General features: G+C 40.0%; 1 protein-coding gene across 1 annotated transcript in view; it reads left to right on the top strand.

Annotated features, from left to right (window-relative positions):
* PAPPA (pappalysin 1) overlaps positions 1–27,173 on the top strand; it is a 271,315-nt gene that overhangs the window by 82,712 nt on the left and 161,430 nt on the right. Inside the window, exon 7 of the mRNA XM_055123816.1 lies at positions 5,341–5,839. Coding sequence (XP_054979791.1) covers positions 5,341–5,839 — 499 coding nt within the window. The remainder of the gene's footprint in view (positions 1–5,340; positions 5,840–27,173) is intronic.

The raw sequence follows: 27,173 nt of genomic DNA, 5'->3' as shown, positions 1-27,173 counted from the left end.
ATGTAAATTTAGTACAAGCAGGCCAGGAAAAGACACTGTTCTTTTTTTAGAGCGTCCTATTACAATCTCTGTGATCCATTTGGCTCAGACCCTTTTAATATCCTTGAAGAAATAAACTTTTCCATGAGCCAAGCTCTGCAATTTATTTCTCAACTCATTTTCATCCTATTTATCTTTGCCTGTTTAAGTTTTTTGGACTTCCCAAACTAACATAAAACTCCCAAATCCATGAGCGATACCAGACATATCTTTAGGGTTGAGGAAAGAGCATGGGGTGAGGGTTGCAAGGGGAGGGGGAGTTGAAGATGGGATCTGGGTCCCAGGCTGATAAATCAACATGTTCTGTGCCCTTAAGTGAGTCACATAGCTACTCTGTAAATAGCAGTTTATCCACAGAACGAATATCTTTTTAGCTCTAATAGTCCTATGAGCTGCAACTTCTTTAGTTTAACTCCATATCACTGAGATGGAAGTCTCCACTTAACAAATATTTATTGAGCATCCACTATGTTCCTTAATTCTGGTCTGCTAATTTCAGGTAAATTGTTCCCTTCAATCACATTAAGTGGTTATATTTTTTTTAAAAAATCCCACTTTGCTATCTTTGTAGTAAGAACCTCTATTTCATATAATTATTTCCTGAGGCATTTAATGTCATAATACATTTGTAGTCTAGAAATTAAGTAGCGAGATCTGACTAAATTAAATCCCAATTAAAATCACTTTGCCAAAGCATAAATTATACCACAAGCCATGAATTTTTTTTATGAGAGATTAACATATTGTACTGTTTCCATTTTTTTTCTTATTTATATGGGTCCACCTATCCCCATACCCCCTCCACTATTTACCTTCCTAGAATATTTCAGGTGTGCTAAAGTATTCATCTGGAAAAGTCTTGGCAGCCAATTTTTATCACTAATTTTGTCAACAGCAGCAGTGTACATATACATAGATATTAATAGATGTCTATACAGATATTTATAAATGTAAATTTTAATAAGCATGATTATTTATATATTTCATACACATGTATGGCCTCATTTCTAATGAGTAGCTCATATAAATGTGTACATTGTTATTTACTTTCTATATATACAAAAGTATAGGGATTAATAATGAAGTAAAAGGATATTTGTATTATTCTTTCATATTTTCTTCTTCCTTTCTGTCTGTTGCAATATCTTCTCTCTCTTTTCCCTTCTTGCTTTGACCCTCCTTTCTTCCTTTACTTCTTGTATTTCACTCTCTATTATTATTATTATTATTATTACTATTATTATTATTATTTTAGCTTCTGGGGTTACTCTTGGTGATGCTCAGGGATTACTCCTGGCTCTGCACTTAGGAATTACTTCTGACAGTGCTCAGAGGACCTTTTGGGATACCAGGGATCGAACCCGGGTCAGCCATGTGCAAGACAAACGCCCTACTCATTGTACTACTGCTCCGGCACCCCTTTCCTTTATTTTCTTATCCCTTCTCTCCCTTTTAATCTCCTTCACTCCCTTTCTTCCTTTCTTCGACAAATTTCTTAACTGTAGTCATTGTTTCTTTTAGAAACTATATTCTGGCCAATTTCTCCGGTGTAACCTTTGCCCAACCACAGTGGCTTTTGTGCAGTGCTACCCTAACTGGTTTTTATTAAACTAGACAGAAGTTCCCATTTTGGAGAAAAAAAATCACCCAGTACCTCCCTCCCTAGAAATTTACTTTTTTGAATTGAATAAGCAGAAAACACTCCCAGTTGCACCTGAGGCTACTTCCACCATTATGGGTCATGTCAGCACATCCCCAAAGGAAGTACTGCCCACTTTGAGAAACACTGAACTTGAAACTCCATGAAAGTCAGGACCATATCTGTTGAAAACTGTTTTCCAGAAACTCATCTAACATTAGGCACAAATCAGGCATTCAGTTATTCTTTAGATGGATGGATAGATGGATAAATGGATGGATGGATGATCAAAACAGATTGATGGTTGAACAACATTTGAAACTTCCAACTAATTTTATAAAAGATGTCTTTCATTTGTTTGCTTTAAATTTTTTAAGAGAGTCCTGTCTCAGAAGTTCAGTTATGTTAAAGCGAGGTAAAAAAATCCTCTAGAATCTGGATTCTTCTTTACTTGCTAACCTTCTCACTTATTTTTTAAAGTGTATTGCATTAAATTTTATTTTATATCTGATATCATTGTGGTAATAATCACGTCTTACACGGCTCTAATAAAACTTTTAAAGAAGTTCTGTGCTAGCGTATTTTGGAGTTTACATGAAATAGGTAAGGCCTACTTATATAAATTTTTCCCCTACACTTTATATAAACACTGTGGTTTGCGAAGTTGTTCGTGATGATTTGTCATTAGCCTTCTCACTTGTAATCTTCTCATAACACTCCAAACTAGTCATCAGAACCCACATTTTCTGTCAGCTGTTGTCTTTATGCTGGGAATACCTCCTCTTCCTAAGCTTTACCTTGTTGGCTTTTCCTTACTTTCAGAATAGTACATTTGCAAGAATCTTCTAAATATCTCATCCCATTTGAATTCTGTACCAGCTCTGGGAGGCAGGTTCATTACAGTAGGTGATACAAAGAGAAGCTGTAGGAATAACATCTTATCCCAACATTCATTGCTTCAAAGCCTGGCAAGCTGCCTGGACCAATGTATCACATAATGTTCTATTCTTTATTTGAGAATTAACTTAACCAAATCAGTCTCAGTTTTTCTTCTGTAAACGAGTTTCATAAGACCTACTTCATAGACTGATTGCCAGGGTGGAAAGAACTGAGATATGTAACATTCTTGGCACACGGCCTAGCACACAGAGGATGGTTAGTTCATTGAAACCCACTATTATTACAGCAGTTACTGCATGGGTGATAAGTAGAATTCAGTGATCTTTGAGGCTTCTTTTTGTATCTAAGAGTTTGTCTCAAGGAACTAGATGAGTAACCTTTGCTAAGTTTTCTGTTCCTATTTATTTACTTACTTGAGCATAATGACCAGGCTCACCTTCCTGTCCTTTGAAAAGCATTTGGCCCCACTGTTGATGAACAAGAAACCATGGAGAAAGGATAAGCCAAACAGATTTGTCATCTTTCCTCTCCTGTGGCTTCCCACCATCGACACTCATTTCCTCCAAAGAAGGGAGTTAACTTTGCTCCATCTCTTGCCAATTCCATAAGAAAGCCCAAAGAAGGGGTAGAATGTTCACCTGGCATTCTCTGTATCACAGGAGGCCCTGATATTTCACAGAGCATTAACATCTCTTTTTCAATTCCATATGTACTGGAAAGAAAATTCTTCATCATATATATAGTATGTGTTTAGTATATTTACTCTCTGTAGAACAGATATTGTTTTAAGCAAAGGTTCTATGGAATTGAGTGAGATAGCATAGAAAATTTGGTGACAATGAGATGAACTGAAATCTAGATACAAAATGCGCTCTTTTATATATGCTATATATGATACTTCACTTCCATTAAAGTACCTCGAATGAATAAGATACCTATATCTATATCTATCTAATCTATCTATCTATCTATCTATCTATCTATCTATCTATCTATCTATCTATCTATCTATCTACAAAACAACACACAGTCAAAAGAATGAGGAACTCTGAGGTTGTATAATGAATAGGAAACAAGGCTTCAATCAGGTAGACAGTCTTTTTGTGTCTTTGTAATTACTGGTTGTTCTTGCCAGTATTTGCTGTAAGCAATAAATGGACAAAGCCAAGGAGCAGTGGAAGAATTGTCATTGAATCCATTTCATCTTATTACATGTGTTGTATCTAAAGATTTTTGAAGTTTTCTTATCCCTCACTCCTTGATTCTCTTCTAATGTCCACTTTCTTCTTTTCTAACATCAGCTTGATGTCTTCCCTCTTTTTCCTGGCTGGGTAGAGGCAAGGAAATTGGAAGCATTTGTAGCCTTCACTGGAATCACTTTTCTACCCAAAAATGGCTTTCTAGTTTTTATATTGTGGTCACTCCTGTTATGCTGTAACATTACCACAAATCCTTTTCAGACAAAGATAGCTTTTTTCCTCTTTTCTTTAGAAGTAGCCAGCATGCTCACTCTCTGCCAAAGAGTGATGCAAAGAAGAAAGAAAGGAAAGAGAGAAAAGGAAGAAGAAAGAAAGAAAGAAAGAAAGAAAGAAAGAAAGAAAGAAAGAAAGAAAGAAAGAAAGAAAGAAAGAAAGAAAGAAAGAGAAAGAGAGAGAAAGAGAAAGAAAGAGAGAGAAAGAAAGAGATGGATTATAGGGCAATTAGACATTCTCTACCCTACCTTTACCTAATGATCTATTTATCTTATTAGACGCCCTTAAGCAGATTAAACTCAGCCGCTATATTGAGTCCTGATGACTTTTTTCAGCAGTGGAAAGGAGAGTTCTTAAAGGGTCAAGGACTAATGATCTCAGCAGAGAAAAATTCAGAAGTTGCTACGGTCTGAGATCAGTAGGGATGAGACATCATCTCCCTGGGGAAATAGAAGAATCCCTCTTTCTTTCTCCCCCGTTTTCACTTGTCTGCCTGTTTCCTTCTTAAGTAAGACTGGACAGAGCAGGAGATTCTCCGTGGTGTGCAATGACCTCATGTAGAGAAGGGGCGGAGAGATAAGTGGCTCCAGGGACACCTTCCAACTTTTTCATTCATGACTTTAGAAAATTTCCTCATGGATCTTCAGTCCAAGTGAGGAAGATCTATATGTGTAACTCCTCTTAGAAGGTGGTTTCTAGCACTTCTGTTTCTGGCACTTCCAAGTGGTGGTATCAAAGGCAATGGCACAGGTATTTTGAATTATTTCAGTGGCTTCTCTACCCCATAAAGAGGAACAGAATATGGACTCCATTATATATGTGACAAAATTGAGTTCTTATTCTGATCTTTAAACTCTGAAATTTTCATCACCCCATATTTTTGAATCTTTGTTTTCTGACCTCTGAAATGAGCCCTTGCAAGAATTAAACAAGTTCACGGGATGTAATGTCTTTTTAACAGACCTGTGTGGCTTCCTTCTTTTTAATACAGGGAAACAAAACCTGCAAGTGGAAGATAAGGAAAGAAAGTTTTTTGGGTATCAACTCAGTAGGAAGGCAGAGAGTATAGTTTGATTAAAATTATCCTGTCTGTTTTGAGATATGTATTATTGGCATATAGTCAAGTTGGGTTCTGTGCATCCAGAAAATTCACCAATAAACAAAGAATCTTCCCTTCCCTGTCTTTATCTTACTTTTAGTAAAATAAAACCTTTTTTATATTCGGAAAGAAACCCTGAGGACCAAACTAAAGATCTTCTAGCAACTCATACCCTCATCTCTTTTCCTTAGGTCATCCAGATGTTGAACAGCCTTGTAAGTCCAGTGTACGCACCTGGAGTCCAAATTCAGCTGTCAACCAACAGACGGTCCCTCCAGCCTGCCCTGAGCCACAAGGCTGCTATCTTGAACTGGGATTTCGCTACCCCCTGATCCCTGAATCTCTGGCCATCTGGGTGACATTTGTGTCCACTGACTGGGACTCTAGTGGAGCTGTCAATGACATCAAACTATTGACTGTCAGTGGGAAGAACATCTCCTTGGGTCCTCAGAATGTCTTCTGTGATATCCCACTGACCATCAAACTTCAAGATGTAGGTGAGGAGGTGTATGGTATCCAGATCTACACATTGGATGAGCACTTGGAGATTGATGCCGCCATGCTGACCTCACTTCCAGACAGCCCACTCTGCCTGGAGTGTAAACCCTTGCAGTACAAGGTAGTCCGGGACCCTCCTCTCCAGGCAGATGTGGCTTCTGTCCTACACCTCAATAGAAGATTCATGGACAAGTAAGTGCATCTCTAGATAGGGAGCTAATCAAGTGGGTGGGTCCTAAAGTAATGTCAGGAGAGTCTAAGAGGCCTGACTGGGAGAAAGTGCATCAAAGTGAGTCTCTCTTGGAGGTATTAGGAATTTGGCTTTGGATATAGAATTGTCCTAATAAGACAGTTGATATGAGAGGAAGAGTGATGAACAAGGAGGCCTGGGGTTCACCGATAGCTTTAATGTATGTTGCTAAGCTTCTATAACTTCTCTACAACTTAGTTTTCCCAATAATAAAATTCAGAAGGTTGTATAAGATTGGCAATGAGAAAATCATTCACTTCTAATAGCAGTGGATAAGCAGAAATTAACTAATTGTTTGCTTAATATATTAAATTGGAGATTTGTGTATTCATTGCCTTAGTAGGTAAAAAGGGTGACACAGTAGCAAGTTTGCTAAGAATTCGGGGTCCCTGCATGAGAATGTTGATGGAGGATAAACAGTACAATTCATAGTTCTTGTTGATTTTGTTTTCTGAGGTGCAACAAGAGACTCAGGCATATTTGATCCCTCAAGAGCCCTTATGGCTCTTATTCTCAATATTTTTGAATATTCACTTCTTTTATGGAGACAGTGGTAGTTTAATATTCCATTCGAAAGCCACTACTCTATCATGCCTTTCTCAAACATCCTCAGGATGTATGTCTAATAAGATGTCAGGTCCCCTTATAATGAAATCATTAATACTTTCCTCCATGTCAGATAATGTGCTAAGGTCTTTGCATCTTCTACTTATTCTATCTTCTGTCTTCTCCATGTCAATTCATGTGTCCAAATTTGTACTATAGGTAGGGCTCAGATCAAGATGGGAATTTCATCCTCATTCCTAGGCAACTGATCCTAGCCAGAGTTCAGTTAAAGATGTGATTCAAATTTTTGCTTTGAGGAAGCCTTTGCTACTAATTTGGGTACCAAGAATCTGTCCGAATAATCCCTGAACACTTGTAGAATGTCTATTCTGTGCAAGAGACATTGATAGGGAATAATAGTGTATTATAAAAAACAGTAATTCTTTCTAACACTAAATAAATCAGTTCCTCTCTAGGAGCCCAACTTCCACATCTGTGTAATGAAGATTTTGAAGTCAGTGTTATCTTTTGGCCTTTTGTGGCTCTTTCTTTGGTTCTTGGATGATACACATCACCATCTCTTCTCTGTTGACTTAAAATATTTACTGAGCTCATCATTAGTGGAAACCAAACTCTGGAGGAAACATTTTATCTTTTTAATCTTTTACCTTTTAAAGAGACAAGATCACTCTCAAATACTTTGCCAGCACTTCCTCTTACATACCAGCAATTGATGTGCACGTAACAATCCAAGCCATGCCCATTTATTGACTTAGAGATTTAGAGGTGAGGAACATCAATTTAAGACCTCAGCTGGAGCACTTAGTTTTCTGTTTGAAAAGTACCTAAAATTTAAGGATATCTTGATTGAAAATGTTTCGTAAGCCTGTCCCTCTTTCATCTCTTCATTTGTCTAGAGTGGTAAAGTTCTACAAATATGCAGCTGGTTAAAACTTCATTATAAATCAATGCAAAGAAGTACTCATAGGTGACTCAGTTTGAATGCAGTTTTCATCTTTTGCCTTAATTTCTGAGCTCATCACAACTGACATGGGTTAAGGGTGTGGAAATTTAAGTAAAGAGGTAAAAGCACACTGAATTCTATTCTTTACTAAATCACTAACTTGCTCTACAATTCTAAGATTGTTACCTCAATCAAGTATTCAAGGAAATGAAGAACAGTTGATATTAGTGGTTCTCTAATTTAATTGCTTATTATGAAAACTTGAAGCATTTTAAAAATGCTTACATTTTACCTACATTCCCTTTTCTCATCACCACTCCTGGTATTAAATTAATTGGTGAGGAAGATAGAGTCAGATCATCAGTAATCTTCAAAACTCACTGAAAGACTCTACTATGTAGCCAAGTTCCAGAAATGCTGTACCAAATCATGTTTTCAAGGTGTGGTCCTTGACCAGCAGCATCTGCATGAAAGGAGTACTTTTAAAGACTAAATATTCAGGTCCCAAGTCAGCTGACTCAATGAGAAATCAAGGACACAATATATAGATGAGTCTGGTACTGGTTGAAACTTACTTCTCTCAATTCTAACTCACCTAAGACCCCGGTCTCTCTCTCCCATATGGCTACCTGATTTTCAAAATCATGCAGAGAGTGTGCGAGAGTCTACACTTGGAGGTGACACTTTCTGGAACAACTCAGACATAGCCACTTTTCTGTGGATACTCACACTTCAATATGAAGATCTTAGCTATTTGCTGAAACTGCCAAGTCCCTTGTGAATTTGATTCTCAATTCTTTTGCTGGTTTACATCCCTGCCTACCACATATATGTTTTATTCATTCATAAGCATGTTTTTAGTCTCTACTGTTTCAAAGAATAAGGATTTGACTGAGCCTTTATTGGCCTTTCTTCTGGTCTTTTCAAGTCCCTTCAAATTTGTTGGGGACCTTGTCTGAGTTTAACTATACTCCCTGACCTTAATGTTCTTTGAAATGCTAAAAAAAAAAGTAAAACACTCAACTCAACCTAAATTTCAAACTCTTTATCTCTAGGTAATTTGAGTTCTGAACTCCAACACAAATACCTCTGTGTATGTGTGTGTTTTGCTGCCTTCACATTTTTTCCATATCAAATAAATTGGCTTTTGTACAAGTTCTATATAAAGACTGTTGTGGAGAAAAAGAGAAGAGAGGGAGGTAAAATGCTTTCTTTTTTCTTCTCTGACTCAACCCATTACAAGATGCCCTTTCACCTTTGTCTTCATTTATTTCTTTCAACAAAAATATTTATTCTTTCTGCTATCTATACTGGAGAGAGTTTCCCAAGGTATAACACTGATAAAGAGAGGCTTCTGTGCTTACCACATGGAAGTTTCTAGTAGATGGATTACTTTTTACCAGAATAAGGAAGAAATATGGAATATCTTATGTAAATGGAAGTGCATTCATTGACTGAGGACTGAGATTTACTGAGGAAAAGGGGATTAATACCACTGCTCCTATTCAGTCTCCTGTGTGACGTTAGTAGACATTGTACCACCTATTTGGATGTCTGTGTACCTGTCTCTAAAGTGAAAGACATTGCATTAAACTCTTTTTTTGTGTATAGATCTTGTTCAAAGGTGACAGGTGACTTAATCATCTAGTTTGTGTGTGTGTGTGTGTGTGTGTGTGTGTGTGCTGGGGATCATGGAGAAATCATCCCAAGGGTGATCAGGGGTCCAGGGCCCACTCCCAGTGAAACTCAATCAACCATGCTGGTGGTTCAGTGCCAGAGCCTGAAAATGTACAGTTCCAGAGATCACCAGAACCACCTGGGCCATACTCTGACACAATAAGTTCAGGAGATCATGTAATGCCAGGGATCATGTAAGTTCAGGAGGTCATGTAATGCCAGGGATCGAACCCAGGTTGGGAACACTGTAGGCAATGTCCCCAAAGGTGCTATACCATCTCCTGACCCCTCTTATATGTGTGTGTCTGTGTGTGTATGGATTTAACAGATCCAAAGTGACCTTACTGATCTTGGAGGCCCCAATGAAATGTGTAGTTTGTGGACAAATTATCACCACTGCCACCACCAAAAACAATGGTAGAAAAACAACCATTAAAATAATAAAATGACCATTTATTACTTATATAGTAATACAGTCTAATATAGATATTTGATTTGATTACCTTATAATGACATTTGAAGTAGATAAATTTTAGCAAAAGAACTTGCTTTCACTGAAGCTCAAAGCCAAAATGACTTATCCAGTCTAATAAGATTGGTAATATCAGAGCCAGGGCTAATTCTAAATTCTGAGTTTCTAACAAAACATTCTTTCTAAGAAAGCTTTCCCTCCTGCTGAAATTATACAAAAGCAGGATTTCAGAGCTCAGATAATGTATCAAAGCTAGCCAAAGATAAAGATTATATCAAGCAGCAAGTAGGATCTCTACACACAGGTCTCTAAGCCACTCTCATCCCCTTTGGTCAAATCTTGGGGTCTAGCAACATAAGTTTCAAGCTGTTCAGTTGGGCACCTAGTTGGAAAAGGAGTGGAAAACGTTCTGTTACTCAACTGAAGTTTAACTCTATCATGTTCCTTAGGCCTGCCTAGAGTCTTCAGATTTCTCCAAGTAATGAATGCTCTGGAAAAACATAAGTTCTATAGTATGAACAGGGTTGTGAGCCATACAATACTATGACAGGACAGCCCTCATGGTACTCACACTGTATGGGTAAAGATATAGAAATGCAGTTGGAGTCACTCTAGTAATGATGGAGTTGAAGTAACAAAGGTTGAATTCTTACCTCTAGTTGGAGGAATTGAGCTGTCAGATGAGAACACAGACATACATTTCCAGTGGCTGTATTCTGTGCCTACTTCAAATATGGAACTACTCCAAAATAGCTGCTCCAAAAATATGTTCTGAGTGGTTCCTAAAGGAATGATGGGACAGACAAGCAGTTGAAGAGAAATAGAGAAGCTCTCATTCATAAACAAGCTACCATATGTCAAGTACATACTAAGTACATGATAGGAAAAATCTTGTGTGATTGGATTAGTGAACTTCTAGGTAGATCCATTTACTTCAGGTACCTGTGAGAACCCGAGTCTCAGAGTTGACACAGCTGTCAATCATTACTATTGGTAATTATTCTGATCCATTCCCTCCAAAGCTAGCATTCTTAGACATTCCATGCAACTTGAGCAAATACATTTGTATTGTACACATACATTGTCTACACTTATCTTTTGTTTGTATACTTGATTTGATGACTGGAGAGATAACACAGCAGGCAGGGCATTTGCCTTGCACGTCACCGACTCAGGTTTGATTCCTCCGTCCCTTTCAGAGGCCCTAGCAAGCTACCGAGAGTATCCCACCCCCACGGCAGAGCCTGGAAAGCCACCCATGGCATATTTGATATGCCCAAAACAGTAACAACAAATCTCACAATGGAGACGTTACTGGTGCCCACTCGAGCAAATCGGTGAACATCGGGATGACAGTCCTACAGTGCTACTTAATTTGAAGCTAGAAACATTCTTAAAAGTTGTCGTCTCAAACTGGCTTCTATGGTATATCCCTATTAATCTATTGATACTTCTCTCACTGAGACCTACTAAACTGACATCAAAATCTCCACCTATTTTTCTCACCTTCTTGGTGTTCTTAATATGTGTGAGCAAAAGGAATAAACATAAAAAAGAATATAGTCATAAGACCAGAGTGGAAATTCTTCTGAATGTGCTTTTTTTTAAAAAAAAATATTTTATTTTATTATGGGGTCATACCCAGCGTTGCTCAGGGGTTACTCCTGGCTCTGCATTCAGAAATTACTCCTGGTGGTGCTTGGGAGACCTTGCGGGATGCCGGGGATTGAACTCAGGTCTGCTGCGTGCAAGGCAAACACCCGACCTGCTGTGCAATCACTCTGTCCCCATGAATGTGCTTTCTGATTTTACAGATCACATCCGACATCTCTTCTTGTAGAGTCTTGTGTGACTAAAATACCTATCAGCTCAGAAACTTTTGTATATTCCTCATATTTTCATTTGAAAAATATTTTTTGATTCCCACCATGAGTTCAATTACTTTCTATGCCATACATAGAAAAGATTTTTGGTTTTATGAAAAGGAATTTGGATTTTCTTAGCAGGGTTGTGAGCCATACAATATAGCCATATTTGCCACAGGCAAGTAACACAAAGTAATACATGTAGGTCCCATCAGGTACCACCAGGGCCAGACTGCATGATTTGGTAGAATTTATTTACTTATTTATTTATTTATTTATGGCTTTTGAGGATCACACCCAGCAATGTTCAGGGCTTAATCCTGGCTCTGCACTCAATAATTACTTTGGCGGTGCTCAGGGGATCATATAGGATGCCAGGGACAGAACCCGGGTCAACCACATAAAAGGCATTGCCCTACCTGCTGTACTATTGCTCTGGCCCCTGATTTGGCAAGATTTATACAGGCCTGCTATGGACTGGACTTTCCCCACCCCTATTCTAGGCACTAGAGAGCAATAAAAAAAAAAAAACAGAAAAGGCCCTTGATCTCAGGTTCTACAATATAGTTGGGTGAGACAAACCAGAAACAGTTACATAATATTTTAATTGGCTAGAATTTATTGATTTTAGATAAATGGTCAGGAAAGGCCTCTCTCATGAGAAACATTCAAAGAGAAAGCAGAAATGCTTCTCCCCCACACCCCAGTGATTTATATGGAAGGTTAGTTGAGCTGCCATCATGGAGAAGCCAGCCTATTTGGAACACAAATGTCATGCCATATATTACCCTGGGTCCTTAGTCATTATTTTGGCTGATCTTGCATTGAACCATTCTTGTGGGTTTTTTCTCTCTCACATAATTTGGATACTTCACTGTATTACTGTAATACTGTCACTATCATCCCATTGTTCACATCTATTTGCTCATGTGGGCGCCAGTAAACTCCGTTCATCCGTGTCACGTGCTAGTGAGGTCCGATGGCATATTGGGGGCTCTTTTAGGATCAGGAGAATGAGGACCATTGTTGCTACTATGTTTGGCATATCGAGTATGCCATGAGTAGCTTTCCAGGCTCTGCCGTGTGGGCGGGATACTCTCAGTAGCATGCCAGGCTCTCCAAGAGGGATGGAGGCTTTTTGGGTGGCCTCTAATCCTCTAATCGCCTGTATAGGTGTTCCCAGTCTACCAAATGTAAGCTTCTGGTCGACTGGCATGTTGTAATGATCTTCATACTGACAAACATGCACCTGCCTGCATCTCTGGGCAGCATATGAGACATCTGCAGCCTCAGGTGATCTCCTTGGGGTTGATGGAGTGTGCCCCGAAGTTGTTGAGCAGCTGCCAGAGCAGGACCCTATCACGGAGGGTCTGTGCCAGGTCATACACATGCGCCAAGTCCCAGGTCACCAGTAGTTGGCTGACAGCACCCCACAGTGGATGAGCCACTGTGCACACTGCTGCCACAGTTCTATGTCCGATGGCACTGTGACTCAGCCTGGCTGGGGCAGGCGGCGACGCTGCAGCTGCCGCAGTGGTTTCTCCATGCCTGGCTGATGCCATTCTATCTGAATCTTGCAAAACAGCCAGCGATGTCCATAGGGAATCATGCGCAGAGTTCCAGTAGGGATCACATGTAGAGTCCCATGCCTGGTGTGTGTGCTGAGCCGCGTGTTGTCTAAGGCAAGGTGGTGAGCCAGGTTCGGGAGAGCGCCAGGGATTTGGGCGGTGTCAGCGCCATCTTGCCTCCAATCAAATATGGTGTGGCACTTATGGAAAATGAGTAGGGAGTGTCTTATGATGTGTCACGGCTGCCCGGTTTAGGAATATTCACTTATATGTGAAGTTCTGCCCAAGCATGTGAAAAGCAGCCTAGAACGTGGTGGTGGTTGGGTTGTGGAGGTCGGCTGCTGGGGCTGGGTCCCTTGGGGCAGGGAGGTCTCTCACCTGCCCTCCTCTGGGGCGCCCAAAATGAAAAGAGCCTGGCATGGAGTCTGGTGGCATGGTTATGGGGGTCTCATTTTATGCTCCCTTCCGGGAGAAGCAGCCATGATTTCTGGATGGTGGCCGATACAGAGATTATCTGGCACTGGCAGGAGGTGGCTTTTGGGTGTGACCTCTGGGCCTCCAGAGACTAGGGGAAGCAGGCAGAGGATCTCTGCTCCCTGGTCCCATTGAGCCCAGAGTTCAAGGTCACAAAGTTCCACATTACGTGGGACTTCACTCATGCATGAGGCTCGGCCTGAGCATGTGGAAAGCGGCCTGGAGTATGGCGGCAGTTGGGATATGGAGGTTGGCTGCAGGGGCTGGGTCCCTTGGGGCAGGGAGGGCTCTCACCCGCCACCTTCTAGTGAGAACTCACAGCTGCTTCTCCCGGAAGGGAGCATAAAATGAGGCTCCCCCTAATTTGGGTACTTACGTAAATAAATATATCATACTCCTAGTAGACAAAATCAAAGCCTTATAAATGCTTATTGAATGTGTGAATGTAAGAATGAGGCCAGCCCAAAGTGGGGATTCTCAAAAGATCAATCTCTGGCTTCCAGATCTTAGCCATAGCAGTGACACTTGATGCCCTATTAAGCTCAGGGGAATGGGAAAATTTAGTCCAAATCAAGGTCAGTTAAAGGCATAGGTAGCTTTTTTCATATTGCTTCTGTGGCTTTCAAGCTGAGACTTAACTTAATTTTTTAGCCCCATTTGTTTAGCTTGCTCTTTCTATCATGCAGTCATCCATTCTTTTTTTTTCTTGCATGTGCTAATTTGTTAATTCATCAGCTAAATAGCGAGCATCTAATGTAATTACAGTCCTTAATGGTTTGCTGTTCCATTTAACAACTGTTTCCTATTCTATGCCACGTGCTATGCTAGAACTAGTAATACATCCCTTATCCTTTGACTTATAAGTAGATACATGTAAAGGGGGAAATGCTCACAAAACTAGATGATTCTATTTCAGTATGATAAGTGTTGTGGTGTGATGAGCATAGGCAAGCATGGGGGCTTAGCGAAAACGTAGAAAGAGTATCTTACCTAGCCTGGAAGAAGTTATATCTAAGCTATCTAAGCTGAGACCTGGTGAATAAAAGCTGATTATTGAAAAAGTTTGCTGCCATGCAAATTGTTGAAATGAAGTGGGAGCTCAGTAAATGTTATTGAGTGAGTAAATCAGATGCATATATGAATAGGCATATTGTACTGTTGTGCAATAACATAGGTTCTGTTGCAGATCAATTGTAGAGCATTTGGAGGGGGCATATATTTCGGACAACAGGGATATCAATCCATTAAATGTATTACATCTCTATTTCTTTGAGCTGCTGTATAATGTTCCATAACATGATTGTGCTACAGTTACTGTCAGACCCCTGATAATAGGCATCTATATTATTTTATAGTTTCCTATAATCCACAAATGCTACAGAGAACATGCTTCATGACCCTTCATGTGGACACATGTGATGATTTTCCTAGAATTGATATAGAGAAATGAAATTGCTCAGTTATAAACTGAATATTTTTCATTGTAATGTGTACAATCTCTTGCTTTCAAGGAGGATGAACTTGCTCACATCCTGCCTGAAGTCACACGGTCACTCTGTCACACAGTCACTTCTGTTTGACACAATGAAAGTGATTTTGTCATTGCCCACTTGATGGCTAAAATATACCTTCTCGTTTATGATGGGATATATTCATTGAGCATCTTTTAAAATAATTACTGGTTTCATTATTTTATTTTAAATGACTGACCCATCAGCATTTTCAGCTATGTCTTTGTGGTTAACTACTTTACCTATTAATTTTTCCCATCTATGAAGTTTGGATTTAATCTCAATCTTCCCACATACCCATCATTGTTGTTAGTCCCTAACAATAGGAACAGTTAAAATAGGTAGTTGGAGGGAAATAGCATTTAGTAGGTAGTTACTCTGAGAAACCATGTATGCCTTATGCATTTATCAGATTCTAATTTAGTATGCACCCTATGTTGGGAACCATTCTACATTCAGAAGATGCAAAGGGCAACAGCAGTCTACTAAATTTCTGCCCTCTGTGAAGCATAAATTTAGTTTCTGTGTTCATTGCACTCACAGATGCTACTAGCACCGACTAGTAGTATTAGCTTCACTTGCAATGATAGTGACTATGTATTGAAAATTTCGGATTATGCTCACTATTTTTAATCAAGCGTCCAATGAAACATAGCTATCCTTATGCCTAATTTTCCGATGGGGAATCAGAGACTCAAGAGGTAAAATTCATCATTAACCATCTCACAGTTAGTGGATACTGGGGTTAAGTTTTACATCACATTGCTTGACCATATATGGGTTTAGAAAACTATAGGAATAGCTATTGTTGTGGTGACAAAGAAAAGATAGATTAAATTGATAGATGTAGAAAGTTATATCTGACAGTAGATTTTTTTTGTTTTTTGTGGGTTTTTTTTTTGCTTTCAGAAAGTAATAGAAAAGAAGAAAATTAATTGTTTCATCATAAATTATTAAAGTGTCATTGTATTCTTACATTATGTATGTTTCAGGTAGTGGTTGTTGAAAGTCCACATTGCTACCTTAGTTTTGAGTACATTTAAAAATAGATGACGGAGCTGGAGAGATAGCACAGCGGGAAGGGCGTTTGCCTTGCACGCGGCCGACCCAGGTTCAAATCCCAGCATCCCATATGGTCCCCTGGACACGGCCAGGGGTAATTCCTGAGTGCAGAGCCAGGAGTAACCCCTGTGCATCGCCAGGTGTGACCCAAAAAGCAAAATAAATAAATAAATAAATAAATAAAAATAAAAATAGATGACAAGAAAGAGACTTGATGTGTGGACCTCATCAGACCTTAAGGTTTCTAGTAACCTGCTTGCTGAAATGCATGCCCCAGTATTTGCCCTTTCCTGAACAGCACCTTTTCCCGTGTCTCGCATTTGTTTTGATGCTGTACCCAGAGCAGTTGGGCAGCAGTGTGAGTTTCTTCAAGTCCCAAAGGAGAACTGTTTCTCCAAACCCAGAATGAATATCTCTGATGCTAGCCCAGCCTTGAACAGGGTATAGAGTCAGCATAATCTTACTCTATTTCTGGAAACTGGGCACCAGCCATGTTGAACTCCTTCTCATCCGTCTTGGGCCAAATACCTCTCAGAATGAAATATGGGTTCCAGGAATATTAGGGTAAGCAGGAGGATTTAGTAAAATCAACAGATCTTTTGGGTCAACAATAGCCATGGAAGTGCTTGGCAGTTTCACAGGGCTGACTATGTCCATGTCCCTTCACAGTTTTGAAGGTAATAAGGGCCCTTGTTTGTCATTAACATCACTAAATCACGTATCTAATATTCCACTGATCAGTCATTACTGAAAGGAACTCTGGACTTTATTTTATAAAGTGAAAGTAAACCACTGCATTATCTGTTTCGCAGATGTTAAACCAGATCCATGGAAGTTAAAAAATGTAAGCAAGGTGCCATTGATAAGTTTATGTATATTTCCATTCATTAATTTATTCAATACCATTTAATAATGAATATTTACTATGTGTCAATACCAATTTTGGCACTATAATTCTGAATCTTATTATTGGACAGTAATATTGGTCTGACTTACAGCCCAAATAGATTTATAATTGCTAATTGAAAAGTATCATTTAAGTTACAATAGAATGTGATTCTCTCTTAATGTTGAGGAGGCCAGAGAAGTTGGCAGAAACCAGATTATGAGGGGACTGTGACCCGTGTTTATAAAATTTGAATTGGTTCATTTGGAAATAGGAGCATAGCCAATCTTATTTGTTGAATGCTCTGTGAGAAAAATTGAAGGAGATTGGAAAAGTCCACTTTGAGGTTAACCTTGCTAACACCCAAAGATTCCATCTAGGTATGGGGATAAATGGGAGATATGCTTTAAAGAACCAACAGGACTTGGTGATATATTACACACAAAGAGTTTAAGAAGAAGAAACTGTTAAGTGGCCTTCAAATTTCTTGTTTCAGTATCTGGAATTTAGAAATTTGATTTCCTGAAATGGGGAAATAAATACTTGGAATATTTTATTAGAGAGATTTGTTGCTCAATCCCAAGTTCTGCCTTGAACACCTTGTCTCGTTTCTTTGCTTGCTAATTTCCACTCTAGAGAAGCCTGTGTTCTCTCTTGAACATGGACTTCTCCCTTTCTCTCCCCTCACACCTTTCTAAATAAGTTTCAATAAAATCTACCTTGCTTTACCATTTTGGCTCCTTTTGAAATTCTTTCCTGTGAGGAAAAGGTGATGGGTCAAGAATGCCAGCATTTCCCCAATGCTGGTGGCTAAGGTGGGTTGAAAAGAGAGATGGAAATACTCTCCTTGAGTCTACCTCTCATCGTCCCCATTTTACTAAACCACCCACTATGATGGGACACTATCTTTTCCAGAAAATAGGTGCAAGAGCTCATTCCAGTCTAACACCAGCTAATGCAAGAGGCACTGGATATTGTAGCGTCTCCAACGTTGAGTTTCCCCTGCCCTAAGTCAGTAGACCAGAGAATGCCAGACATTCCCCAGCATTGTAGAAATAAGCAGAATCTTGGACCACTGTTCAGTCATGCTGAAGAGCATCATCTAACTCATACAATTATCGTACTATCTATGCCCCGTAAGTCACCTTAGTGATGAAGGAGCCGCAGAGGTGTGTCTCTGTGTTGGTCCACGGTTCTCAGACTCTTTAATGTTTTCAAGAATAAGAATATTGAGTAATAAAGATGCTCAGACTCAGAGTTAGAAAATAGAAAAGTTTATTAGAAAGTAAAAGAGAAAGAAACTCCCCAGCTGGGGAATAATTTAATCTAAGACTAAGTTAAGTATGCCTCATTCTGGGTTTTTTGTAGGAAAACGAGTCTTTGTGTTACTTTTCAAATAATAAAAATGTTGTTGAGAATGCAGGGATCTTAGAGATTGGTCTGGCTGGTTTAGGTCTCTTGGTCTCTTGGGTTTTCTTTTTTGATCATTTGCTGTAAGTATCGTCCCCTATCTCTTAGACTCCAGTGAGCCTAAGCTTGGGCAGAATTCATGGACTTGGGGAATGGTTAAGTTTCCTTCTTCAGGAAGAGCCCAAGATTTTGCAGGAATATTTAAGGTGTGGAATTGAGATGATTAAATGGAGCTGCTCACAGTTGCTGGCAAAGGGAAACTGAGGCTTCTTTTATTATTCACACAACTATTGCACTACCCATGTCCTATGAGTCATTATGAATCAGATGCAGCCCGGTATGGACCATTTAGCAATATATGTATATATATATATGCATATATATTAGAGAATAAAATAGTTTTGTCTTAAGCATATTATATTTAAGATATTCATTGTCTTATGAGAGAGGATAAATAAGCTATAGAATGAAATATTGGAGTTGCTCACAGCAGAAACCAGAACTAATGTCAAGTCTGTTTCTACTCATGATAAGTCTCATTGCTTCTGTACAAAGCAACTGTATCCTATTATATAGCCATAGAGCCTTTATTTCATTGTCTGCCCACCTTTGCTTCAAAACATAATTCAAGACAAAAGACTCGTCCATTACTAGTACTGTATATATTGCTGTTACTCGTACAGTATATATTTTTCTGGGAGAGTTAATCAAATAATCAGATATATAGGTAAATACATACGTAAAAGAATGTTCTGTATGGAAAATGCTGAGTTAGTTTACATAATACTTTTTGGCTTAGTATGATTTTTAAAGCCTTTAAGAAGACCTTTTGAATGTTTATTTGAATTATTGTGCAAATTGCAGTAAACTCTTCTCAGCATAATGATAGGAAAGACATATTAAGTATTTACAATGGCTTGACACCATGTCCATAAATCCATAACCTCCAATGAACTTCCAGAGAAAGATGTCTTTCCCGTTTCCTTCTGAGAAATAGATACTTTCCCCATTTCACAGAAATTACTCAGAGAAACTCTATAACTGGTAAACTGATGGACTTAGGGCTTCACCCAGTATCCCTAAGTGAGGAATCTTGTGATTTTTATTCATGTATAATATAATACTAGTGTAGTGATAGTCATGTATTATCAGGTACTACACTAATAAATTGCAATATATTTTGTGTCATTTCACCCTTTTGAAAAGTCACTTAAGTCTTTAAAATTTCCTTTTTTAAGTCTATTTTACATAATTGGACATTTAGTCTTTACAAAAGCTTCATCCAGGAATTCTCTCCCTCCCTTTTCATCCCTTCCTTCCTCTATCCCTCCCTCCCTTTTCCACCCTCCCTCCCTCCTTCCCTCCTTTCTTCCCTCTTCTCCCCCTCCTTCCTTTCCTCCTCCCTCCCTTCCTCCCTTCCCAGGCAGAGCTGCACACATGCAAGGCATATGCTTTGTGCTGGGCCAAGGTGAGAATTTTGACTCCTACAATCTTTTGCATCTTACAATAAACATCCCTAAAAATCTGATTGAAAGAAACTCACCAGATATTTTATTTGGTTGATTGGTTTGGGGCCACACCCGGTAATACTCAGGGGTTATTCCTGGCTGTGCATGCAAGAATCACCCCAGCAGTGTTTGGGTGACTAGAAGGGGTGCCATGCAAGGCAAGTGTGTAGTTATACCTCTCTAGCCCCAGCGGCTCACCAGATTATGAAACTATTGGTTAGAACTGAGATATGCCTCATGAGGAAGTTTTGGGGTCTAGCCATTCAGGTCAAGTTAATGAAAAGGCAATGGTATGGATTGGGGAGAAATTAATATTACTTTTGAGTAAGGGTAAATCTCCACAGACCAGCTGCATGATGTCACTGCTAATTGGCCTGGTTGGTGGGGTGGCGGCGGGGGGGGGGCACGGGTAGAGTAATTGTGATATGTCCAAATGTTTCTAAAGACTCATAGTTTCAAGGCATGTTAATAGGAGTTCTGGGACAGGGAGGTCTGTATGTTTGCAGGGAGTATTAATTTAATCACTCCTAAAGAGGTCCAGAGATTGTTAGCTTAAACATTGCGGAACCCCACAGAACCTGGTCTCTTACTGCTCATTTGTGACTGTCCCACAGGCTACTGGAATACCTCATAAAGGCTGTCCTGATGTTGTTTGACAGAAGAGTACTATTTTTCTCTTCCCATGTCTCCAGGACCGAATTCCTGGGGGGTTTCCTTTAGAAAACAATGGTTTTGTGAATCCCAATTGCAAAGGATAGCCTGATGTCACCTACTATTTTGTTCTCTTACTTTTCACCCTGGGGGTAGGTGGGATAGACTGGATGTAGTAGTGCCGCTTTGATTCCTGTTTAAGAAAACAAACGAGAATAAGAAGGATAAGGAAAATAACAGCTGCCAGAACAATTAGAGATGTGGAAAGATCTCACACAAGGTATTGGTCAAGAGGAATAGACAAAAATCTATTCAATCTGTGCTCACAATAGAGGGAATCCTTAGGACAGGTTTTTGTGGGTTTGTATTGTGACCACTGAAGCAGGAACTCCACACATGACAAATGCTGAAGATGGAATCAGGATACGTGATTCACAAGCCAGCACACAACTTCCTTGCTGTGTGACCCTAACTCCCTTCAACATTGTGTTCAACCTCTTCCTCTAGGAAAAACTGAGGATGATTCCTATCTGAATAGTGGAATGACATAAGAAACAAGTGAGAAAGTGGGCACGCAAGAACCTGGTGCAATCTGGGGAACTTTAAAGATGGTAATATTTAGGATTCTTACCACTGTTGGGTTTTTACATTAGGCTTTCTCTTGGCCTAGAGTATAGGAGGGTGTGTGAGAAAGGCAAGCAAACAAAAATAGACTCACACATACTGCAGTATCCTGGTAAACTCTAAGTGGAGCTGCAGTGGTGCTGTATAAGATAGGAAGAAATGAAAGATAAATTGTACATTAATCTCTGTAACTGATCTCAAGAGAATTCCCACCAAGTGCCTGCCTTGCCATCAGGTGACTCAGATTAAAGGAAAGACCTCCAGAGAGCCTGATGTGTTTCTAGTGTGGGACCCAATCTTCTTTCTAGAAAATGAAGGCACAGGGGGATAGCTTCTGAGGTCCGTCACAATTTGAACGTTCTTTTCAGACTAACCTGGGGTCTCACCTGTTGTGTGTGTCTAATTCAATGGGGTGTCATGTTGTACTGGCACTTAGCCTGGACTTGGAGACTGGCCATCTTCAATTGCAGCGTTCTAAGACCTACTGAGTCCCCAAAAGTATCTCTCTGGTCTAACAGGCTCTGTACCTTAAGGGAGATATCAGAATGTTTGGGTTGGGAGGAATGAGGACAGACATGTTTAAAGTGTTCTCCAGTTGCGAACCTATGAGAATTGATGGCAGGCATATACTTGTAGCTCACTTCAGAGCATTACTTTTCTTCTCTGCATAGAGCTGCAGGAACAACTGCGGAGAATTTGTACATGTGCATGTGGGTATGCATGCATCTGTTGAGTGTGCACATGTATGTATGTATTGGAGGTGGGCAGAGAGAAAGCATGAGACCACCTGTTTTCATCATCCATTGATTCTTAAAGTATAGTTCAATGCTCTGAAAAGGTCCCTTAGGGGGTCATGGGGTTAATCTTCCATAGCACTAATACCTATAACATTACAAGGCTTGGGCTTTGTTTTCTACCCAGCATTAATCATTCGCTCATGGGCTTTAATACAAGCCAGACAGCTCCTCACCGTGCCTCATGCAAAGCAGTGCCAGTCCCCTCCTTTCATTCTAATACCCACTTCAACATCCATCTTGTTGGAGTAGGAAGTAGATTTCACATCCCAGCTTTAATATCCTCTGAACTAAAAAGTTGTAACTGCCCATCTAAGATGTTATTCAAAAATTCCAGGAAATTCTGGACTCTTCTCCTTATTTTGTATGACTTGGAGCAATTTATCACCATCACACAATGAGACACATGGAGTAACTGGTATTTGAAGCCATTGAACTCTGATTCTGGCATGTTTGTGTTGAGCCTAGTTGTTTTTGTTTTTGTTTTTATCCAAACTTAGTCTCCGAAACTTTTCCATAAAGATAATTCTGAGGTGTTCAAGTGTCTTATTGTCTATGAATGGCACTCATAAACTCCCAGGTCTGGACGGAGTATTGAAGTACCAATACTCTCTAAGTGAGAACACTGAACTGAGGCAGCGGGGCCGGGGAGGAGGGGGGAGGAAGTCATTTCTTCAGAGTCACACAGCTCTTTGATGACAGAATAGGGAATTGAACCCAAGGCTCCTGATTCCCAATCCAGGTGCACCTTTCCCTAAATAACAGAGCACTGGAGTTTGGCCAGGCCTTGGAATTCAAATCTGAGCTTAGCTTTCTCTGATCACGGAGAAGTCTCAGTTGGTTGCATGAGTGAAAGCATGTAGAACTGACATCAATAATGTCATGGCAGCTGGTGCTTGTGAGGGGAGGGGTGGTGGTATAGGAAATGAGAGAGTGCATTTGGCCAAGCTCAGGGTCCACGTGACCCTCCAAGAGCCTTCATTTCAAAACAAACTCAACCTTTCGGGTTCAAGTTTTCCCTCTCGTCAGAAACGTGACTTCCTGCTTCTAAGAAGCAAGGCTTACAAAAGGGCTCAGAAGACTTTGTAGACATCAAATAGCTCTTACAAAATAGCGTTTTGATGAGTTAAGTGTAAATGAATCAGAAACATAAGGATTACATTTTCCCCAAGTGCACATGGGTTTCAAAATTTGAGGGGAAATGTAGTTTGCTAACTGCTTTCACCGAATCCCGAAGCATTCGTGGGGAGGGGAGGGGGAGAGAAGAAAGAGAAACCCAGCCCCCAAATGGTTTTAGATGTGGTGCCAAATTCAAAAATGCTGTTGGGCTTACCCTCTGCCAGTAATAAAATTGCTGGCCACCCAGAGAGGCCACAGGGAGGAGAAAGGAGATTGCTTTCCCCACGGGTCCCTGGTTCTCCACAACTGTGTTCACTTAGGCCTCTCAATCACCAGCTGTCACTGGGTTCCTCCGCTCTACTCCTTGGCCCCAGCGTGGCCTCGATTTTCACACTATGCCCCCTGCCTTGTTTACCTCCAACTGTATCTGGTGTTTTGGCTCCCAGAGACCTTGGCAACAGGTCAGCTTGTCACAAGGCCCGACTCTGTAATCAAGAGACCTGTCCATCACCAGCAGGGGGGTTAGGAGAAGCTGTCACACAACGCCTTTGGTTGCATTCAGGAAAAACAAGAGTTCCTTGTAGATCTTCTCTACTTTCTTTAATGCTATCCAGGTGTGCTGTCCCCCCAGAACTGGCAAACGCCTTTCCTTCTAATCTCACCCCGACACAAATAACTATTTGCATTTCAGAACTGCTCATACCTTATCCCCAGATTTGAAGATCTGGGTTCTTTTATAATTTCCACATTGTTCCTCCATTCTCTTCCTTGTATTTCAATTCGTGGCACCAAGAAAGTAGAAAATCCTTTCAATTGGTGGTAAAAGATGATTAAAACAAAATAACAAAGGCCTTGGCTGCAAACTGTTAGTTTTATTAAATTTGCTACTGTGTTTTAAATTGGTACCAGGGCAAGTCTTTGGACAATTATATCAAAGGCTGCTGGAATTAATCAGTTGCATGTATACATTTGCTCTTTCCTGAGCCTGACACAGAATGAGGGCTGCATTATTTTTATGAAAGGATTGAGTTTTGTGTTACCTGTGTCAGAGGGGTGAACCTAGTCCCTTGGAAGGGACCAGTGAATTCTCAGGTCACTGCCACCTCATTCTTCATTCATTTGATCTAGACTGTGGGCTGGAGCTCAACATCACATCCAGAAGGAATAAATGGATGGATAATGCAAGACAAAAACTCAATTTTTCCAAACAAAGATTCTTTCTTAGCAGGGAACTCATTATCACAGTTTTGCTTTTAAAACTGTCTAAAGTGGAAAGTGTTGCAGTCAGTTGAGTGCCCTGTTATAAGGAGGGAAGGCAAGAAGGGAGGGATTCCAGCATGTCAGCAGTGTGGCTGCTGGTTCAGTATAGCTACTTCTGTTCACACAAATAAGTTCTGACTTTTGCAGCTGGAGGTGGGGAGGGCTTGCATCAACTCTCTCACTACTTCTTCGTAACTTGATTGAAGCATTGGATTCATTACTCGTCATCTTCCCTCCCATCATCTACTGCACACACTCTACTGATAATTCTAGTGAAAAAAAATTAGCAGTTCTTACTACTTACCAGAAAGGTGAGTTAAAATGGGGGTGTTCTTAAAAATGCTTCCTGGTTATCCAGTTAGGTGTTATACCTAGTGCTTATAATACCATATTTGCCGTTTTTCTCACATATGCTGTGTTGACTATTCATTCATTTAACTGGTTGTGTTGAAAACCTATTCTTTGGTGGGCACTGTGATCAGCACAGAGATAGAGCAATGGAAGATTTATGTGTTCCTTGTTCGTGAAGAGCATAACATATGCCAGGAAAGGCAAAAATTCAACATCTGATTTTTGGTTTTATAATAAACTAGGAGATACAAAGGACATCTGCAGAAGAAAACAAACCAAATTTGCATGGCTGAAAAAGAAGTCTCCTTAAGTATTTCTTGTCCTTCCAGCCACTTTTTGATGCTCTTCGTTATTGGAAATCTTCAAACTCTACTTTGCATTACAGTCATGCTGTGCTTGAAGGGCAGATATCCTTCTATTTGCCCTTTGAACTTCTTGAGACCAGTTACATATCTCCTTTATTTGGGGATGACTCTTGTCAGAAGCTCCACACATGCTTTTTTAAAATTCCACAAGAAAAATTAAATACAGGGATAAGAGTAATTTATCAAAAATCACAACCAAACCTAATGAACGTCATTTATCCTGCTGCACAGTTCAGGTGCTATCCATAGTGAAGAAAGAATGCACTTCAGGGTACCCACTCCATTGTAGGCCTGTGGTGCTCTCTCCAAAATTCATAATAGCCATCCTGTTCCAATAAATAAAATGTTGTGAGTCAAATGAACTTCTCAGCCTAGAACAAAAATGTAGTACCCTCTTAAGAACTCAAGGTGATGCTGACACAGATGTGAAAATAACCCGAGTGGCTAAGAACAGATAACTGAATACAGATGTTATAACTACACAGTGGAATACTATGCAGCTGCTAGGAAAAATGAAGCCATGAAATTTGCTTATAAGTGGATGGTTATTGAGAATATCATGCTGAGTGAAAGGAGCCAGAGGGAGAATAACAGACATACAATGATTGCACCCATTTTCAGGATATAAAAAGAAAATATAATATGAAAGTAATACCCAAAAACAGTAGAAACAAAGGCCAGGAGGACTGGTCCATGGTTGGAAGCTTGTTACAAGTGGGAGCAAGGAGTGCAGTTAGAACAGAGACGGGACCACTATGACAATGATACTTGGAAATTATTGTTCTTGACAAGAACTGAGTGCTGAAAGGAGGTAAAGTGATAAACATAATAACCTTTCAGTTCCTATACTGCAATTGCAATCCAGGAGAGAGAGTGCGAGCGAGAGGGGGGGGTCAGAAACAGGCTGGGGTGGACTGATAGGAGGGAAACTGGAGATGGTGGTGGTAGGAAATGTACACTGGTGAAGGGTTGAGTGTTGGAACATTGTATGACTGAAACCCAATCGTGAATAACTTTGTATCTTGTGGTGATTCAATAAGAAAGGAAAAAATTCAGAGTGACACCCAGACGAACGTGGAATTAAAGACTATTGTTATCACATGTGGGGCCGGGTGGGGGGGGGACACTTAGTGCCTGTAAGAAATAAATTCTTTTGAAAAGAAACACAGATGCAGACACATTCAGTGAGGAAGGATACTTTATTGTCATTTTAGTTAACGTTAAGTAATATAGTATGTGGAAACATCTCTCATAGTGTCAAAATTTGGTAGGTACTCAATTTTTCCCCCAACATCTCCCATCCCATACGAATATGTCTGTCTGCATTAGCACAATTTGCATCTTCCTTCTAAATCCAAGATACCTATGTTGTTACCAGAATGCCTTCCCACTGAACAGATAAGGTGGTTTTTTTTCCCACTTTATTTAAACACTGTGGTTTACAAAATTGCTTGTGATTTATTACAGGAATTCAATATTCCATCAACATCCCTCCACCATTGTCTCCATTTCCCCCTCTTCCTTCAAGCCTGCCCTCATAGCAGATTGACAATAGCACTGTAGGACTGTTGTCCCATCGTTCATCAATTTGCTTGAGCGGATACCAGTAACATCTCCATTGTGAGACTTGTTGTTACTGTTTTTGGCATATCGAATACGCCACAGGTAGCTTGCCAGGCTCTGCCGTGTGGGCGGGACACTCTTGGTAGCTTGCCAGGCTCTCAGAGAGGGACAGAGGAATCGAAGCCCGGTCCGCCAGGGGCAAGGCAAACACCCTACCCACTGTGCTATTGCTCCAGTCCTACATTGGCAGAAATTTATTTTATATTGCTTGTTACTAAAATGGCTAATGTTATGGTAAAAAAGTATATTTCAGTAAAAGAAAATTTGTGAAAAGTGTTGTAGCTCATCATGGGCAAATTAAATCCTTGTCTGAGGGTTTACTAAGCTGTTATTGCAAGTTAAATCTTCTGTGTTGTTTTTGTTAGTAGAGATAAGTTCTTTTGTACATTATATTCCCATCCAATCTGCTGTGCTCCTCTGAGATGTTAGCATTATAGATATTAGAGATGACACAACTTCGTCCTCCAGAAAGTCCAGAATGTTTAACTGGGCAGTCCAGCTGGAGCCATGGCAATGGCTATTGGGGTGTGAGTGTGGCTATTTGGT

The sequence above is a fragment of the Sorex araneus genome, chromosome 1 (assembly GCF_027595985.1).
Source record: "Sorex araneus isolate mSorAra2 chromosome 1, mSorAra2.pri, whole genome shotgun sequence".
Lineage (NCBI taxonomy): Eukaryota > Metazoa > Chordata > Mammalia > Eulipotyphla > Soricidae > Sorex > Sorex araneus.
The sequence above is the reverse complement of the archived record's forward strand: the minus strand, read 5'-3'. Positions and strand labels throughout refer to the sequence as shown.